Below are 16,126 nucleotides of genomic sequence, written 5' to 3'. Positions count from 1 at the left end.
CAAAGCTAAGGGAATTATATAAATAATGTACATCTAAAAAATGCTAGGACTTTTATGATTAACTTTTGTCAGTAGAGGCAATAATGGGGTTAATAGAGGGGGAGGATCTGTAATCGTCTAGGTTCAGCTATATGACCTTAATTAGGTCATATCAGTTTTCTCATGTTTAGAGATAAAAAATTACTTTATAGGTTGAGGATTAAATAAGAAAGTACACGTTAAGTATTTAAGAGCACCTGGCATTTAGTAAGAACTCAAATACTTAAGTTCCACGTCCAGTAATTTTGGGGTTGGAGGCAAGAATGATTCAGTAGGTGGTAGTGATAGCTGACACAGTACTATGTGCCAGGCACCATTCTAAATGCCTTCCTTGTTTTAATTTAATCCTAACAATCATATTTTGTAGTGCTATTATCCACATTTTACAAATGAGGAAACGAAAAATAAAGTACCTCACCCACTTCACAGCACTAATAAGGGAAGAGACTAGAATACTTAACTCAGGTCAGGTGGTCTAGCTCTAGAGCCAACACACTTAATCACTCTGCTACAGGTGCTATGAAATACCGTTGACAGGCCAAGACCATAAAAATAAAATTTACCAGTTAAGCAATACTTGGTAGAATCTTTAGATTAACATATTAACTACCTTTAAATTATTTCAAATAAGACCATATTTTAAATTGCTAACAGCAAATGTTTATTCATGATTGAAGCCAAGAAGAATTTATAAATGCATTTTAATACCTTGCTGATAAAATAGTAACATTCCATCTTTGCAATCTTGTAAGGAATACAGGAAGATATTGTAAAGGCTTAGATTTGTCTATCTACTATAACCAGGTAATCAGAACACACACACACACCACCTATTTTAGTGTTACACCATACCAACTTTTCAGAAAGGCCATCTTGAAGTTCTACTGGATAGCTGAGTAAATAGCATCCAAGGTTTAAAGACTGGGGAATAGGGAAGAAAGATGGAGTAGTAATAAGCAGCACACATTTCAAAGCCCACTTTTAAGCACAGAACATTATGAATACTAAAAAAGAAAAAAAAATGCGGGAAAAAAAGGCAAGCATTTTCAGAAAGCTTTTGGCGATATTCAACGCATAAGGAGGCTGTGCTTGGGACCATCCACTCTCTCCAGCTTCTCAAAGTGTTTCCGGGCATTGCGAATGTTGATCAGAGTAGCTGCAGAAGGGATAGATGGATCAGACATAACAACCATCACGTACGTGTTTGATGTGAAGATGTCGATGAAAGCAGCGAAGTTAGAATTCCTGACTTCCATGCTCTGGAAAGAAGCGGCCAATTTACTGCAGCTCAGCTTGAACTGCTTAATGATGTTGCTGATCTTCTCAAATCGGTGGACGTCACGCTGCTCTTTGCATTGGTAATGGGAAATGACCAAGAACGTAGCTCTCTCGAACAGCAGAACTTCGTCGGCCTCAATAATTTGGGCAAAATTCCTTAGGTTCATCTCCAGTTGCTGGACGTTGGGAATCAGCTGATAGACAATACTAGACCAGGCTTTATAGAGCGTTTCATCCCAGATGGATGTTCGAAAACAAGCGCACTCCAGGGGGCGAGACAAACGCCTCAGGTCTTCCTCTCTCTCTTTAAAAATCAGGTCACGCTGATCCTCCTGAACCAGATCCATTTTGTGCACCAGGCAGAAGATTTTGGCATCAGGAGAGTTCTGGAGGATGGCCTCCAGACACGACTGGTAATAATGCATGTCCTTTTCCAGTTCGCGGCTCTCCACGTCAAACACATAAATCAGCACTTCGACATTACGGAAGATGTTGTCTCGCTGGCTGGTGAAGTAATTTTCCATGAAGGTGTCCTGACCGCCACAGTCCCACAGGTTCAGCACCAGGTTGCCCAGAAATCGGACGTGGGAGTGCTCCACATCAATGGTGGCACCCAGGCGTCGGGTGTCACGAGCAATATAATTTGCAAAGATAATCGACCTCATGCTGGTCTTTCCCGATCCGCTCTTCCCCATCAACAGCACCTTTTTCTTCATGGCTGTATTTGGCATCACCTGCCGGAGCCGCCGCGGACTGGGCCTCAAAGCGCGGCCTAACTGCAGCGCGGAGGGCGGGAGGGGTCGGGCGTTGCGGGGCCTCCGCAGGCTGGGCCGCGCAGTTGTGCAAGTCCGGGAAGCCGAAAGCGTGAGTTCGGGGCAGGAAAGGCCGCGGCCGGGCGAGCTTTTTCTCAGAGGCGAGCGCGCTAGGGCAAACGGCTGCAACAGCTCGAAAGGACCGTTCGCCTTCCGGAGAGGTGAGTCGCTGCGTCCTCGCTGCCACCCACTTCCGGTGGCGATCTCGCGATAACTTCTGCTCTGGGCCGTCACCGCCTAACGAGGTTCGATAAACTGCTCTTTTAACGAAACTGAGCAGGCCTCACTCCCCCTCTCTTCCCCGCCCCCCCCCGCTGCGCCCCCTCGGCGCACCGAGAAAATAGAAGGGGAACCCAGCATTATGGTGTCCTGTTCTCTTTCAACTGGGTTTACGGTTGCAGGGTTTACATGTGTGATCAGGAGAATGCTGCCATCTCGCGGCCAACCCCCTTGCCTCAACACCACAACTGCCATTGAGAGCACGGTGTGCCTGGGTGGTTTTAGGCCAGGGCGGCAGACGGGTGAAGGGGAGGAAGGCATAATTTCTCAGCCCAGTTCTCCTGGTTTACTGAGTCCCACGGCAGGACAGATGAAAACTGTATGGATGAGAAAAATGAGACTTTTGAGAAGTTAAGTGATGGCCCAGTGCTGTACAGCTAGATGGTAGTGAATCCCTTCTGGACCGTGTCCTGACTTCCAGTTAGTGCTTTTTCCACTTGGAAGCAGGTTCCTTTCTCACACCTGCTTTCCGGGTAATCTCAGACTTTAGAGTTTATAATAAGCATCCCAAAGGTGAGGGAACTATAATGTGGAACCCGTGCATTAGCTCAATCCTCACAATGACCCTTTGAAAAAATACCTGGGGTTTCAAGTGAATAAATTGAAGCTTACAGGAGTGAAGTAACTCTCCTAAGTTACACATCTATTAAGTGATGAAATGCACTTTTATTTAAAAAATATAAACAGTATATCTTTAAAGTGTACAACACAATGATTTGACAGTACGTAGTGGAATAATTATTACAGTCAAGCTAATTAATGTATCATATAGTACTTTTTTTTTCCTGTGTGGTGAGAGCATCTGAAATTTTCTCTTGAAAAATTTCCAGTATTCTAAACAATGTTAACTATAGTCATCATGCCGTTGTTTACATCTCTAGACCTATCCATCCAATGTAACTGAAACTTTGTACCCTTTAACCAGTATCACCCCTTCATCTCCCACCTCCCTGCCTCTGGTTAATCACTATTCTACTTACTCTCTGCTGCTGTGTATTCGATTTTTTTAGATTCTACACTTAAGCAAGATATACAAACTTTTTTCTTACTGTGCCTGGCTTATTTCACTGAACATAGTGTACTCTTGTTTCATCCATATTATCGCAAATGGCAGGATCTCCATTTTAAAGGCTGAATAATATTCTATTTGTTTTTTAAACCATTTCTTTTAATGTAAAATATTTTATGATTTTCTGTTAAAAACCAAACGCACCTTCAGTTTTATAAGCCACCATGAATATTTTCCAACACCATGTTCTACAAGTAGATGTTGACATACATTTTAGCTAAAATACATCAAAAGCAGATTTTTTGCTGTCCCATAGATAAGTTGAACATTTTTGATTTTTAGCATTTAATTTATTTAAATGTTTCCCATTTTTATATTGGATTATAGTGATGATTCATCCCCAGTTTTATTGAGATATAATTGACATATAACATTGTATTAGTTTTAGATGTACAACATAATTTGATACATGTATATATATTGCCAAATAATTACCGCAATCAGTTTAGTTAACATCCATTGCCTCACATAGTCACAATTTTTTCTTATGATGTGCGTTTTTAAGATCAATTAGCAAATTTCAAATATATAATACAGTATTGTTAACTACAGTCACCATGCTGTACATTACATCTTTAGAACTTATAAGTGGAAGTATATACCTTTTGACCGTCTTCACACATTTTTCCCACGCCCCAACCTCTGCTTGCAGCAATCATCAGTTTCATATGCCTATGAAATTTCTTTTATTTTTTTTTGAGATTCCACATATAAGATCATACAATATTTGTCTTTACCAGTCTTATTTCACTTAGCACAATGCCTTCAGGTTTCATCCATGTTGTTGTAAATGGCAGGATTTCCTTTTTTTATGGCTGAGAAATAATCTATCACATTTTCTTTATCCATCCATTGTTGAACATTGGGTTGTTTCCATGTCTTGGCTATTGTAAATAATCCTGCAATGAACATGGGGTGCAGATATCTTTTTAAGGTAATGATTTTGTTTCCTTTTGGTATATTCCCAGAAGTGAGGTTGCTAGGTCATATGGTAGTTCTATTTTCAAATTTTTAAGGAAATGCCATATTGTTTTCCACAGTGGCTGCACCAGTTTAAATTCCTACCACCAGTGTACAAGGATTGCCATTTCTTCACATCCTCACCAACACTTGTCTTTTTGATAATAGGCATTCTAACAGGTGATATCTCATTGTAGTTTTGGTTTGCCTTTCCGTGACAATTGGTGATTTTGAGCATCTTTTCATGTACCTCTTGGCTATTTGTAAGTCTTCATCAGAAAAAAAAATATCTATTCAGTTCCTCTATCCATTTTTCAATCTTATTTTTTTTTCTGTTGAGTTGTATGAGTTCTGTATATATTTGGGCTCTTAACCCTATATCAGATAAATTATTTGCAAATATTTTCTCCTATTCCATGCATTGACTTTTAATTTTGTTAATGGTTTCCTTTGCCATGAGAAGCTTTTTAGGTTGTTTATTTTTGATTTTGTTGTTGTACCTTTGGTGTCATAATAAAAAAAAAAATGTTTCCAAGACAATATCAAGGAGCTTTTTCCCAATTCGTTCTTCACAAGTTTTATGGTTTCAGGTTGTATGTTCGAGTCTTTAATTTATTTGAGTTAATTATGTGTATAGTATAACGTAGAGGTTCAATTTCATTTTTTTACACGTGGCCGTCTAGTTTTTCCGACATCATTTATTGACGAGACTATCCTTTCTCTATTGTGTATTCTTGGCTCCTGTCAAAAATTAGTTGATCATATACACCTGGATTTATTTCTGGACTCTTTTTTCTGTTCCATTTGTCTGTTTTAATACCAGTACCGTACTGCTTTGATTACTATAGCATTGCAATATATTTTGAAATCAGGAAATGTGATACCTTCAACTCTGTTCTTAAGATTGCTTTGGCTATTTATGGCCGTTTTTAGTCCCATATGAATTTTAGAAGTATTTTTTTCTATTTTTGTGGAAAACACCATTGGCTTTATGATTGCATTGAATCAATAGATGGTTTTGAGTAATATGGACATTTAAATAATATTAATTCTTCTGATCCAGGAACACGAGATGTAACTCCATTTGTGTGTTCTTCAATTTCTTTCACCATCGATTTTTAGCTTTTAGTGTAGAGATCTTTCACCTCCTGTTTAAATTTATTCCTAAACACTATTATTTTTGATGCCATTGTAAATGGGATGGTGTTCTTAATTTCCTTTTCAGATAGATTTTTGTTAGTGTAAAGAAGCACAATTGGTATTTGTATGTTGATTTTGTATCCTGAAACATTACTGAATTTGTTTATTAGTTCTAACAGTTTTCTTGGAGGGGGGTGTTCTATAGGGTTTTCTACATATATAGGATTATGTAATCTGCAAAGAATGATAATTTTAGTTTTTCCTTTCTGATTTGGATGCCTTTTATTCTTTTTGCCTGTTTGCTTGTGCTAGTATTTCTAGTATTATGTTGAATAGAAGTGGCAAGAGTGGGCATCTTTGCCTTCTACTGGATCTTAGAGAAAAAGTTCAGTTTTGCCTGTTAATGTTAGCTGTAGCTTTTTAAATTGGCCTTTATTGCGTTGAGGAAATTTCCTTTTATACATATTTTGCTGAGAGTTTTATCATGAACGGATGTTGAGATGATTCTGTGGTTTTTATCTTTCATTCTGTTAGTGGGGTATATCATATCGATTGATTTTCATATGTTAAATCAACCTCACATCCCAGGGATAAATCTCTGTTGGTCATGGTGTATAATCTTTTTGATGTGTTGTTGAATTTTGTTTGCAGTATTTTCTTGAAGACTTTTGCATCTATGTTCATCGGAGATATTGGCCTGTAGTTTTCTTTCTTTCTTTCCTTTCCTTTCTTTTTTTTTTCTTTTTTGTGGTATCTTTATCTGACTTTGGTAGCAAGTTGATACTGGCCTCATAAAATCAGTTTGAAAGTATTCCCTTTACTTCTATTTATTTGGGAAGATTTTAGAGAAGTATTATTATTCATCTGGTCCTGGATTTTTATTATTGTTGTTGTCGTTGTTGCTGGGAGGTTTTTGATTACTACTTCGACCTCTTTGTTATTTTGTTATTGGTATGTTCAGGCTTTCTATTCTCAATTCAGTCTTGGTAGGTTGTATGTTTTTAGGAATTTACCAATTTCTTCTAGGTTATTCAAGTTATTTGCATAGAATTGTTAATAATTGTCCCTCATGATCCTTTTTATTTTTGAGACATCCATTGTAATGGCTCTTCTTTCATTTCTGATTTCATTTGTCTCCTTTTTTCTCTTAGTTTAGCTAAGGGTTTGTTGATTTTATTTTTTCAAAAAAACAACTCTTAGTTTTGATTTTTTTTCTCTTCTCTATCAGATTTATTTCTGCTTTGATCTTTATTATTTTCTTCCTTCTGCTAACATTGGTCTAAATTTATTCCTTTTTCTAGTTCCTTGAGATGTAAAGTTAGGTTATTTATTTGAGAGGCGTTTACCATTATTAACTTTTCTCTTAGTACTGCTTTTGCTATATCTTGTAAGTTTCAGTAAGTTGTGTTTTCGTCTCAAGATATTTTTGAATTACCTTTGATTTCCTCTTTGACCTAGTGATTATTCAAGAATGTGCTACTTAGTTTCTAGATACTTGTGAATTTTTCTGTTTTCTTTCTGTTACTGGTTTCTAGCATCATTCCATTGTAACTGGAAAAGATACTTGGTATGATTTTTATCTTCTTAAGTTTGTTTAGATTTATTTTGTGAACTAACATATGATCTAACTTGGAGAATGTTCTGTGTTAGGAGTGTATATTTTTCTGCTTTTGGGTTATAAATTCTGTATGTATGTCTTTTAGGTACATGATATTATATGTCTGTTTGGCCTGTAGTATTGTTCAAGTCCACCATTCATAGATTTTCTGTTTGGATATTCTGTCCATTATTGCAAGTGGATATTGAAGTCTCCTGTTATTGTATTAATGGCAATTTCTTCTTTCAGATTTGTCAATATTTATTTTATATATTTAGGTGCTCTGATGTTGGCTATATATTTGTAATTGTTGTATCTTCCTGTTGTGTTGATACTTGTATCATTATGTAATGACCTTCTTTGTCTATAGAGACAGTTTTTGACTTTAAGTCTACTTTGTCTGAAATAAATATAGCTATTATGCTTTTGGTTACCATTTACATGGATTATCTTTATTCATCTGTTCACTTTCAGCCTATGTATGTTCTTGAATTTAAAGTGAGTTTCTTGTAGACAGCATACAGTTGGATCCTGGTTTTTTATTCTCTCAGCTATTCTATTTTTTTTTAATTGGGAAGTTTAGTCAATTTATATTTAAAGTAATTCATAGGGAAGGATTTATTATTGCTATTTTGTTGACTTCTGTTTGTCTTTTGGTTCTTCTGTCCCTCTTTCTTGCTGCATTCCTTTGTTTTTTTTTTTTTAATTGATGGGTTTTGATTCTTTTCTCTTTATCTTTTGTGAAACTTCTATAGGCATTTTCTTTGTGGTTACCAAGGGGCTTACGTAAAATATGTTATAGTTATAACAGTTTATTTTAAGCAGATAAGTTCACTTGCATATAAGAACTCTCTGCTTTCACCTCTTCTCCCCTCACATTATATGCTATTATGTCATAATTTAAATCTATTAATAGTATGTATCATTAACATAGTTTAGTTATAGTAGTCAAAATAGAATATGAACTCATATAGTATAACTTCTGGGTCTACTTTCCTAGCTATAGGTCACATTGTCCCCCTAAAAATATAGTATGGTTCTGTCTTTGGTCTTCAAGTAGATGAAGGAATCAGTGTCGTTCAGTATCAGTCATTCGGAATGAATCACTATCATCAGGATACTGAAGTTCCCTAAGTTAGGATACTCCATATCTGCCAGAAACACATTTTTATAGTACTGTACTGTACAAATTAAGGTATTCCATTCTTCCATTCATTTAAAAAATATTCGAATACCTACTATGTGTAGGACATTGAGTTAACATGTGTGCAAGACAAGAAGTTAACAAATGGTCCTTGCTCTAGTTTATGGAAAGAAAAATGTGCAATAAAATGGCATAATACAAAATAGTGTCTGGCAAATCTTGTTATGTTCAAACTTGATTTCATCTCTTGGTGACACCTGTTCTGGAGTCTCCAGTATCTACTCCACAGGTACACTGACCTCATTTCACTATCACTCTACAGATGCCTTTGATCTTTCTCTTAAGTACCCTTTTTCCTTGATCCCACATGTTCCTCATTTTTGGCTTATTCACTCGTTTGGTGGAACACAATTCTCCAGTAGCTTCCTATTAATGAGTATGACGGCAGTAAAAGTTTAAAACATTGCATGTCTGAAAATGTATTTTTACTCATACTTGATTGGTTCAAAATAATGTTCTCACACAGTCTTGGAGGTGTGCTCCATTGTCTTTTAGCTTTTAATAAGTCTGATGCCTGCTGCTTTGTATTTGGCCTATTTTTTTCCTCTCTAAAAACTTAGATTTTCCCATTATCTCTCATGTTCTCAAAACTTAATGATAACTGGCATTATTGAACCCCAATTTTTGTTGTAATGGGCTCTCCAATGTCCTTTAATTCTGGAAAATATTCTTGAATTTTTTGATAACATATTTCTTCTATATTCTGTTCTCTCTTATCGATACTCTAATGATCTGGATATTGGATCTCACTGACTATTCTCTAATGCTCTTATATTCCCTTCCTTATTTTCTGTTTGTCTTTTTGTTCTACTTTTCAAGAGATTTTTATCATCTTAATTTTCCAACTCTTCTTTGAGATTTTAAATTTTGGTATCATATTTTTAATTCCCAGGCTATTACTTGTTCTGATATTTATGTTTTTAAATTTAAAGTTATTTTTTTAAAATAAATTTATTTAAATTAGTTTCAAATATACAGTACATTGGTTAGACATCTGTAATGTTCATAAAATGATCCCCTCTAAAGTTATTTTTAAAAAATTTTAATTATGTTTATTGGTTAATACAATTATATAATTTTCAGGTGTACATTATCATTTGACAACTGTATATTCTATTGTGTGTTTACCATCCAAAGTCTAGTTTCCTTCAGCTACCATGTAGTTGATCCCCTTTACCCACTTCATCCTCCCCATAAACCCTATATATGACCCCCTTTATTCCATCTACCGCCCCCCTCCTCCTCTACCCCACTAGTAACCACTAGTGTATACTCCGCTGGTAATCACTAGTCTATATTCCATGTCCATGAGTCTCTGTTTCTTCTGCTCATTTGTTGCTTTTAGGTTTATATCACAGAGATAGGGGACATCATGTGATTTTCAACTTTTTCTGTCTGGCTTATTTCACTTAGCATGATTATCTCGAGGTCCATCCATGTTGTTGCAAATGGCAGTATTTCATCTCTTCTTACGGCTGAGTAATATTCCTTTGTATATATGTACCACAGCTTCATAGGACATTTTGGTTGCTTCCATGTCCTGGCTATTGTGAATAAGGCTGCTATGAACATCAGTGTGCAAGTATCTTTTCAGATATGGGTTTTTAAGTCTTTGGGGTAAATACCCAGTAGAGGGATTGCCGGATCAAAGGTAGATCAATTCTCGGTTTTTTGAGGAACCTCCATACCGTTTTCCATAGTGGCTGTACCAATTTGCTGTCCTACCAGCAGTGTATAAGGGCTCCTTTTTCTCCGCGTCCTCTCCAACATTTGTTATTACTTGTCCTGTTGATTATAGCTATTCTAACAGGTGTGAGATGGTATCTCATAGTGGTTTGATTTGCATTTTCCTAATAGCTAGTGATGTTGAGCATCTTTTTATATATTTGTTGGCCATTTGTATGTCCTCTAGGGAGAAGTGTCTGTTCAGGTCCTCTGCTCATTTTTTGATTGGATCATTTGGGGGTTTGTTGTTGTTGTTGTTGTTGTTATTATTGAGTCATATGAGTTCTTTGTATATTTTGGATATTAGGCCCTTATTGGACGTGTTGCTTGCAAATATATTTTCCCATTCTGATGGTTGACAATTTCTTTTGCTGAGCAGAAGCTTTTTAGTTTGATGTAGTCCCATTCATTTATTTTAGCTTTTACTTCCCTTGCTTTTGAGGTCAAATTCATAAAATCTTCCTTAAGTCTAAGTTCCTCGAGTTTAGTTTCTATGTTTTCTTCTATGCATTTTATTGTTTCAGGTTTATATTTAGGTCCTTCATCCATTTTGAGCTAATTTTGATGTGTGGTGATAGAAACAGTTTAGTTTCATTCTTTTGCAGGTGGCTTTCCAGTTTTCCCAACAACATTTATTGAAGAGGCTTTCCTTTCTCCATTGTATTTTATTTGCTTTTTTTGTTAAAAATCATTTGCCCAGATATATAAGGGTTTAATTCTGGACTCTTGAGTCTGTTTCACTGGTTCATGTGTCTGTTTTGCTGCCAATACCATGCCATTTTGATTACTGTCGCTTTGTAGTATAATTTGAAGTCGGGCAGAATGATGCCTCCAGCCTCGTTCTTTTTTCTCAGGATGGCTTTGGCAATTTGGGGTCTTCCATACAAATCTGATGATTTTTTGTTCTATTTCTTTAAAAAATGCCGATAGATTTTGATGGTGATTTTATTAAAACTGTATAATACTTTAGGTAATAAGGACATTTTAACTATGTTGATTCTTCCAATCCAAGAACATGGAATATCTTTCCATTTCTTTGTATCTTCTTCGATTTATTTTACTAGGGTCTTATAGTTTTCATTATATAGGTCCTTCACTTGTTTCGTAAAATTTATTCCTAGGTATTTTATTCTTTTTGTTGCAATTGCAAAAGGAATTATTTTTTCCACTTCTTTTTCTTACACTTCATTATTAGAGTATAGGAAAGCTATGGATTTTTGCACGTTGATTTTGTATCCAGAGACTTTACTGTATTTGTTTATTGTTTCTAGTTGTGTTCTTGTGGAGTCTTTAGGGTTTTCTATAGAGAGAATCATGTCATCTATAATGACAGTTTGACTTTATTTCCTATTTGGATGCCTTTTATATCTTTCTTTTGTCTGATTGTACTCGCTAGGACTTCCAATGTTATATTGAATAAGAGTGGACAGCCTTGCCTCGTTCCTGATCTTAGAGAGGAGGTTTTTAGTTTTTCACCATTAAGTATAATGTTGGCTGAGGGTTTGTCATATATGGCCTTTATTATGTTGAGGTACTTTCCTTCTTTACCGATTTTGTTAAGTGTTTTGATCATAAATGGATGCTATATCTTGTCAAAGGCTCTTTCTGCATCTATTGATATGATCATATGATTCTTATTTTTTAATTTGTTTATGTAGTATATCACATTAATTGATTTGCATATGTCGAACTATCTCTCTGCCTCTGGGGTGAAGCCCATTTGATTGTGGTATATAACCTTTTTAATAAGTTACTGTATTCGGTTTGCTAGTATCTTATTTAGGATTTTTGCATCTGTGTTCATGAAAGTTATTGATCTGTAATTTTCTTTTTTTGTGTTATCTTTACCAGGTTTTAGTATCGGGGTAATATTGGCCTCATAAAATGTGTTGGAAAGTATTGCCTACTTTTCAATTTTTTGGAAGAGCTTGAGGAGAATAAGTGTTAAATCTTTTTTGAATGTTTGGTAGAATTCACTGATGAAGCCATCTGGTCCTGGATTTTTTAGTAGGTTTTTGATGATTGTTTCAATTTCCATACTGCTGATTGGTCTGTTTAGATTTTCTAGTTCTTCTTGATTCAGTCTAAGAAGGTTGAATTTTTCTAAATACTGGTCCATTTCTTCTAGGTTATTAAATTTGGTGTTATATACTTTTTCATAGTATTCTTGTATGATCCTTTGTATTTCTGCGATGTCAGTTGTAATTTCCCCTCTTTCATCCTGATTTTGTTTGTTGGTGGCCTTTTTCCTTTTTTTCTTTACTGAGTCTAGCTAGGGGGTTGTCAATTTTATTAACCTTCTTAAAGAACCAGCTCTTTGTTGCATTTATTTTTTTCTATCTCTTTTTTTGTTTGTTTTCAATTTCATTTATTTTTGCTCTGACTTTGATGATTTATTTCCTTCTGCTGATTTTAGGCTTCATTTGTTCTTCCTTTTCTAGTTTTTAAAGATGAAGTGTTAGGTTTTTTTATTGGAGCTCATTCCTGTTTTTGGAGATAGGCCTGTAATGATACGAGCTTTCCTCTTATAACTACTTTAGCCATGTCTCAAAAGTTTTGATATGTTGTACTAGCATTATCATTTGTTTCTATGTATCTCTTAATCTCTTTTTTATTTTCTCTCTAACCCAGTTATTCTTCAGTAGCATGTTGTTTAATCTCCATGTATTTGTGGTTCTTTCTGATTTCTCTCTGCAGTTGATCTCTAGTTTCAAAGCATTATGATCAGAGAATATGGCTGGTATGATTTCAACACTCATATTTGTTGAGGCTATCTCTTGTCCCAGTATGTGGCTGATTCTTGAGAATGTTCCATGTGCACTAAAGAAGACTGTATAAGCAGCTGTTTTGGGATGGAAGGGTCTGTAAATGTCAATTATGTCCAGTTGATCTAATGTGTCATTTAATGATGTTATTTCCTCATTGATTTTCTGTTTGGATGATCTGTCCATATCCAGGAACATTGGGATATTTAGATCCGCTACTACTATAGAGTTTGATCCGTTTCTCCTTTTAGTTCTGTTAGTAATTGCTTTACATATTTTGGGGCTCCCTGATTGGGAGCATAGATATTAATAAGTGTTATGTCTTCTTGGTGCATGATTCCCTTTATCATTATGAAGTGTCCCTCAGTGTCTTTCTTTACCTTTTTTATTTTGAAGTCTATTTCGTTTGATAATAGTACCACTACTCCTGCTTTTCTCTGAATGCCATTTGCTTGAAATATCATTTTCCACCCTTTCACTTGGAGTCTATATTTGTCTTTGGAGCTGAGATGTGTCTCCTGAAGGCAGCATATGGTTGGGTTTTGTTTTTTCATTCATTCTGCAAATCTACCTTTTTATTGGTGAGTTCAATCCATTTACATTTAGGGTGATTATTGAAATATGAGGTCTTCTTATAGCCATTATATTTTTTGCTTTCTGGTAGGTCGGTGTTTCTATTGCTTCTTTGTCCTTATGCTTCTTTTTTCTTTATTTTTGTTGGCTTTTGTGGGTTTTGCCTCTGGTCCTTCTTGTTCTATGTTATATACAACGGTTCTGAATCTTTGGCAGGTTACCATTATAAATATATAAAGGACAGTTATATACAGTCATCCATTTTCTTCTGTCTTATCTCCATTCCACTTTGAGAATTTGGATCTTTGAATCTTCTGCTTTTCTTTCATTGTTATCTCAATTTGTTCCTATGTATGCTGAACGCTCATTGCTATCTTGTGATAACAATTCTCTTCTTATTATTTAAGCTTATAATGCCCGATAGTCACTTTACTCCTAATTATGTTTTTTTGTTGTTGTTGTTTTGTTTTAAGTGAGCTGACTCCTTTCAGTATTTCCTGTAGCGCAGGCCTCATAGTGGAGAATTTCCTCAATTTTCGTGTCTGGAAAAGTCTTAATTTCTCCTTCATATCTAAAGGAGTGCTTAGCTTGATACATTATTTAATATTTAATCATTTAAATATTTGATTCCATTCCTTTCTGGCTTGTAAGGTTTGCACTGAGAAGTCTGAGGATAATCTAAAGGGTTTATCTTTATAAGTTACTGTTTTTTTCTCCCTGACTGCCTTGAGAATTCTGTCTTTGTTGTTGATTTTTAATAATTTTAATACAATGTGTCTTGGTGAAGGCCTTTTTGGGTTGAGATAGTTGGGTGTTCTGTTGACTTCTTGAATTCCAAGCTCTAGCTCATTCCTTAGATTTTGGAAATTCTCATCCACTATTTGTCTAGAACTGCTTTCTAATTCTTGTTCCTTTTTCTCACCTTTGAGAATGCCCATTATTCTAATGTTTCCTCTCCTGATGGTATCAGCTAGTTCTTGAATTTCTCTTTCATTATTTTTCATTCTTCGGTTTCTCTCTTCTTCTGATTTATTTCTAGATTTCTGTCTTTGATATCACCGATCCTTTCCTCCATTTGGTTGATTCTATTTCCCAAGCTTGCTATTTCATTTTTCAACTCTTGCAGTATGTTCTTCATCTCCAGAACTTCTATTTGATTCTTCTTGAGGGTTTCAGTCTCCTTACTCTGCTCATCTAGTTAGTTTTTCAATTCTTGAAATTGTTGATTTGAGTTGTTTTGGATCTCATTGAGTTTTTTCAGAAGTACCATCCTGAATTCTTAGTAATATAAGTCGCATATTTCTATGTCCGTAAGCTTATTTTCCAGAGATTTTTCTCTTTCTTTCTGAGATGCCTTGTCACTTTGGTTGTTCATGGTGTTTAATGGACTGTTTCTCCACTTGAGCATTAATGGAAGTGTATTCTGCTTTTTTTTTTCCAAAAAGATTTATTGTATAAAGGTCTCTCTTTAGCCTGTTGCAAAGAAGGCGCTTTTCTTATGGTTTCCAGTAGGTGGCATCTAAGCATCTTGGATCCCTGCTGTATATAAAGTCTTAATGATGCTTTTTAAATTTTTTTGTAGATATTTAATCAGTCTCACTACCCTCAGTTTCATTCCTTGTCAGTGTCAGCGACAGTCTTGGCAGCGTTTGCTCAAATTCCCCTGGGGCTCTGCAGTGTTTGGTCTTGGAGGGTATGGGAGAAGGGGCCCTCTGGGTTGGAGGTTGGGGACTGCGGCTCAGCCTCAGTAACACAGCCGGCAAAAATCAGCTGTTTTTCCTCTGCGGTCCCATCCAGCTTCTGTTTTCTGCCCTGATGATTGGACCCTGTCGCTAGCTGTGTGGAACTCACAAACTCTCCCAGCCAGGGCTGTTCAGGGAAGTTGCCACACCTTCATCCCTTCCCCTCCTCCAACAGGGATTTCCAGCAGTTGTGAGAGACAGCTTCTTTGTTTCTTCCAGTCCACCACCCAACGCGGGGTTATGACCTGTGTTAGCTATTATGCGCAGATCCCACTCTCAGGCGCGCTGGTGTGTGGTTTGGGTGTTTTTTGTTGAATTTTAGATGTTGAGCTTATTGTTTCAAGGGGAGAGATCTGGGGATGTCTCTCACTCCACCGTATTTCCAAAGATCCTCTCTAAAGTTATTTTCTTAATTAAACATCTTTTATCTCTCTGAGGGTATTAGTATATCAAAAAAAGTTTCATCTCTTTTTAGACTTGGTGTGTTCCAAATCCCTTTTGTTCTTTTGTATTGATTTTTCTTTTTTCCTCTCTAGAAACTTTTGTCAATTGTCTAGTGATCTTTGGCTGACTGCTCCTATTTAAAGCCTGTGAGTAGCACTGGCAGATGCTGAGGTTTATTGAAGGGTGATCTGGCTGGACCATTTTCTTTTCTTTTCTTTTCTTTTCTTTTCTTTTCTTTTCTTTTCTTTTCCTTTTCTTTTCTTTTCTTTTCTTTTCTTTTCTTTCTTTCTTTCTTTCTTTCCTTTTTTTTTTTTTTTTTTTTTTTTTTGAGGAAACTTCTGTTGCCTGCATCTTTACATTTTTTTCTATTTGGTTGGTTTTATTCTCCCAAGATTCTTCTCCAGGGCTGGGGTGAATATAAGCCTGATAAACAGTTTTCCGTTAATTCTGGGGGAATTAAGTTAGGTTCTTGATATCCAGTTTATAGGTAGCTTCACTT

The 16,126-nt window shown here is 35.8% G+C and overlaps 1 protein-coding gene across 1 annotated transcript; it reads right to left on the bottom strand.

Annotated features, from left to right (window-relative positions):
- Positions 1 to 676: 676 nt before the first annotated feature.
- Positions 677 to 2,314, bottom strand: RRAGA (Ras related GTP binding A). Its single transcript, XM_016136266.2, has one exon. The coding sequence runs from the start codon at positions 2,046 to 2,048 to the stop codon at positions 1,107 to 1,109; it is 942 nt and encodes a 313-aa protein (XP_015991752.1). The 5' UTR covers positions 2,049 to 2,314; the 3' UTR covers positions 677 to 1,106.
- Positions 2,315 to 16,126: the final 13,812 nt, after the last annotated feature.

This window comes from Rousettus aegyptiacus, unplaced genomic scaffold (genome assembly GCF_014176215.1).
Source record: "Rousettus aegyptiacus isolate mRouAeg1 unplaced genomic scaffold, mRouAeg1.p scaffold_m13_p_3, whole genome shotgun sequence".
Lineage (NCBI taxonomy): Eukaryota > Metazoa > Chordata > Mammalia > Chiroptera > Pteropodidae > Rousettus > Rousettus aegyptiacus.
This window is presented reverse-complemented; position numbering and strand designations above follow the sequence as displayed.

Coding starts and splice junctions, on each gene's coding strand:
- RRAGA (XM_016136266.2), bottom strand. CDS start 2,048: ATGCCAAATACAGCCATGAAGAAAAAGGTGCTGTTGATGGGGAAGAGC.